Here is a 3,561-nt window from a genome sequence, read left to right on the forward strand (position 1 = left end):
CCCGGAGGCCTTCTTCCTCCTCGCTTTTCTCTCTCTCTTTCTCTCGTGTAACCTGCGCCTTCCCTTTCAACTATAAAAGCGGAAGCAGGACGCCCCACGAAGGGCACAACTCAACACTGAAGGGGCTGAACGAGTTCAACTAGACTCAACTCCATTCAATCCTTTCATCAGAGACTTAAGACCTTCTCCCTGTCTCGCCCGTTTGTAGCCCCTACTACAAACAAGTGCCGGTAACATGAGCAACCTCAAACTGAACGTAGGGACATTCCGTCCGAACCAGTATAAACCATTGTCTTCCGAGCACATCATCTGGGTCAGACGCGTAGACACAAAATTACTAGTCGATGGCTCAAAACACCGACACGCGTGCATCAAAATAATGCATGGTCGTCCATTTATTTGAGCTGCTAGCTAGCTTGCACACGCTGCAAGGACGATAGATTTTGAGCTTAACTTGTGTGTGCATGTGCAGATGGACGAATGGGTGCTGTGCAAAATCTACAGAAAGGAGAAGCTTCCAGTGAAGGACAATTACGCGAAAGGACGACTCGTCGGCCAACAGCTGTCAGATTTTTTGTCGCACACGGATCTGCCGCCAGGGTTCCGTTTCGACCCAACAGACCAGGAGCTCATCTTGCACTACCTGCGCAACCGCGCTACCGCGGCGCCGCACGGTATGGTGTTGGTGTCAACAATCATCGCTGATGTCGACCTTCACAAGTTCGAGCCATGGGGGCTGCCTAACGAGGCAATGTCTCTCGGTGGGCACGAGTGGTACCTCTTCAACTACGGCGAACAAAAGTACGCCACCAGAACCCGCTTCAACCGCACCATCAAATCAGGCTACTGGAAGGCTACCGGCAAAGACAGGACGATAGCTGCTGACGACGGCAAGGTGCTTGGTTTCAGAAAGACACTCGTCTTCTACAGGGGACGCGCACCCAGGGGCTGGGGCACGAAGACAAGCTGGACACTGCACGAGTACCGCCTCATCGACGACAACCCCATCAGTGCCTATGGCAAGGGGTCAGCGTCGCCGGTACGTATATACACGCGCCTCCTTGCGAGTTTCGACATTGTAGTGAATCGATCGTTTATGCATGATTGTGGGCCTTTACTAGATCTTTATTACTAGCTAACCACGCTTACTTCCTGCGTGCAGGACCAGTGGTTGTTGTGCAGAATCTTCTACAAGAGGAAAGAACCGGACCATATGGTTGTTGTGCAGAATCAGCTGCAAGACGACTTCTACATGGAGACGGAAGAGCCATACCATCAGCTGCAAGACAACGACTTCGTTCTACGAGAACTTCTGGCGGATCCAGGATTAAAATCCACCTATAGCGAACTTTTCAACTACTAATTTGAGTGACGGTGCAATTATATGGAAATAAGAGGTAATGGTGATGTAAAATCAAAAGCAAATAATTACAATTCACACACAATTTGCAGTCGCCTTTTTCATTTTGTTCTTCCCTTCGGTCTAATTCCTCAGTGAGTGTAACTACCGGACACGACTGATTTGGTGAGTGCAAAAAGGTTTGCCGAGTGCTTTCTGTCAGGCACTCGGCAAAGGCAATATTTGCCGAGAGCTGGACCCAGAGGCACTCGGCAAAGATAGGACGTCGGCAAATCTACCTTTGCCGAGAGCCGGACACTCGGCAAACTTTAGCCGTCGGCAAAAAATTCCTTTGCCGAGTGCCGGGCGCTCGGCAAATATTGGCCGTCGGCAAAAAAATCTTTGCCGAGTGTCGGACGCTCGGTAAAATTTGGCCGTCGGCAAAGGTGGCTGACTAGACGGCGGCCACTTGCCGTCAACCTTTGCCGAGAGCTCCGCCATTAGGCACTCGGCAAAGGGTTTTTTATTTTTTATTTTTTAAAATTCTTTGCGAGTGCCCTTTGGCGAGTGCCAAGGTTGGCACTCGGCAAATTATTATTTTTTTGTTTTTTTCGCCCCATTTTTTTCTGGGGCCTTGCTACAGTAATTAAAACTCCATTTCAAAATTTGGGACAGTTTTGAGTTTGGTTACTATATTTCCTTAATTATTTTTGTTTCGTTGAATTTTTCCGACTGTTTTAAATTTGAACTGCATGTACATGAAATAATGGAATTTGGTCATTCAAAAAATGGTATTCATGATGTTTGGCGTATGTTGAGGCCGTATCCAGGAACTCGCATAAAATTACCAGCATCTTGTTATCGTAACATGACGATGTACTTGCGGGAAAAGTGTATTTAAATTATATGAAATCCAAACGAAGTCCGAAAATCACGAAACTTGTCGAGGTGTCTTGTTATCGCATGTGGAGGCCATGGTAAAAAATTGAGAAAGTTTGGAGCAAGTTGTGACGTCGGATGCCTAAAAACCAGACATCTCCACATGTGATCCAACTGATTCTTTCTCGTTTGCACAGGGAATTTATTCGTGTATCCTGGCATCAACCAAGGGGTCCTACCCCACGGCAAACCAATACCCTTCTTTCACAGGGTCCGGGAGCAGGGAGGCCTGATTTCATTTCTTGGTTCAAAACAAAGGTATTGTCCAATTTACCTCGTATCTAGTTCGAGATTTTGAGTTTCGCGTACTTAGTCCGGCAATCTTCTATTCTTGTGCTTGCAGGCCCAAACCGATACAACTATGAGTAAGGAGTTGAGACAGGTTGCAAATGGATTCGACAATAAGGTGAAAGCTTATTCAGGTTATGATGTGAATGGATATCGCTTTCACACAGCAAGCTACGAGCAAGCTCGGCCCCATCGAAAAACCACAAACAGCGGAGTTTGTACTCCCGGCACTGATGGCCTCGAGTATCATGGCATAATCGAAGAAATATATGAACTTTCATTTTATGGTTCGAAACCACTTCGTCTCGTCATGTTCAAATGCCACTGGTTCAATCCTCGACTAACGAAACGGAGCCCTAATATTGGTCAAGTCGAGATTCGACAAGATTCCATCTATCAAGGAAAAGATGTCTTTATTGTGGCTCACCAGGCCGTGCAGGTTTATTATTTGCCATACGCGTGCCAAGGCAACAAGACTCTTAAGGGTTGGGCTATTGTGCACCAGGTATCGCCACATGGTAGGCTAGCTATCCCAAACGATGAAGATTACACGATTACCCAAACACATATGACGGAGAGTTCTATCAAGAAGATGGGCTACTAGGGAGGCTGGTAATAGACTTAACCGAGGCGATCGGAATGGAAGTAGACAATGAAAGGGTCGATGACGAGGAAGAAGGAGATGAGGTGCAAAATGCCAAGGACATAGAAATGCTTGAGCGATTACATTTAGACAATGACGATGAAGGCAACATTGAACCTTCGGACAGTGTTGTTTATTTGGACAATTTTGATAGTGATGACGAGACATATGATCCAGATAATCCCAATAATGATGATTACTTCTAATACATGTAATACTATGTTATTTTGTAATCGTGTTTTGTTTATTTATTTAGCATCTATTTTTAACACATGTACTAATATGTCTTGTTTGTTTCTTTTTAATTGCAGGTGATTGAACAAAGATGGCGGGCAGTCGTGTGCCAAGGAAC

At 45.9% G+C, this 3,561-nt stretch overlaps 1 protein-coding gene across 1 annotated transcript; it reads left to right on the forward strand.

Annotated features, from left to right (window-relative positions):
• Positions 1–472: 472 nt before the first annotated feature.
• On the forward strand, positions 473–1,363 carry LOC136480892 (NAC transcription factor 29-like). The gene is made up of 2 exons (XM_066478324.1): positions 473–1,039; positions 1,163–1,363. Exons 1-2 carry the CDS (start codon positions 473–475, stop codon positions 1,361–1,363), a joined length of 768 nt encoding a protein of 255 aa, XP_066334421.1.
• The last annotated feature ends 2,198 nt before the right edge of the window (positions 1,364–3,561 follow it).

Source organism: Miscanthus floridulus, chromosome 9 (genome assembly GCF_019320115.1).
Source record: "Miscanthus floridulus cultivar M001 chromosome 9, ASM1932011v1, whole genome shotgun sequence".
Lineage (NCBI taxonomy): Eukaryota > Viridiplantae > Streptophyta > Magnoliopsida > Poales > Poaceae > Miscanthus > Miscanthus floridulus.

Coding starts and splice junctions, on each gene's coding strand:
- LOC136480892 (XM_066478324.1), top strand. CDS start 473: ATGGACGAATGGGTGCTGTGCAAAATCTACAGAAAGGAGAAGCTTCCA. Junction 1,040..1,162: donor GCAAGGGGTCAGCGTCGCCG/GTACGTATATAC, acceptor TCCTGCGTGCAG/GACCAGTGGTTGTTGTGCAG.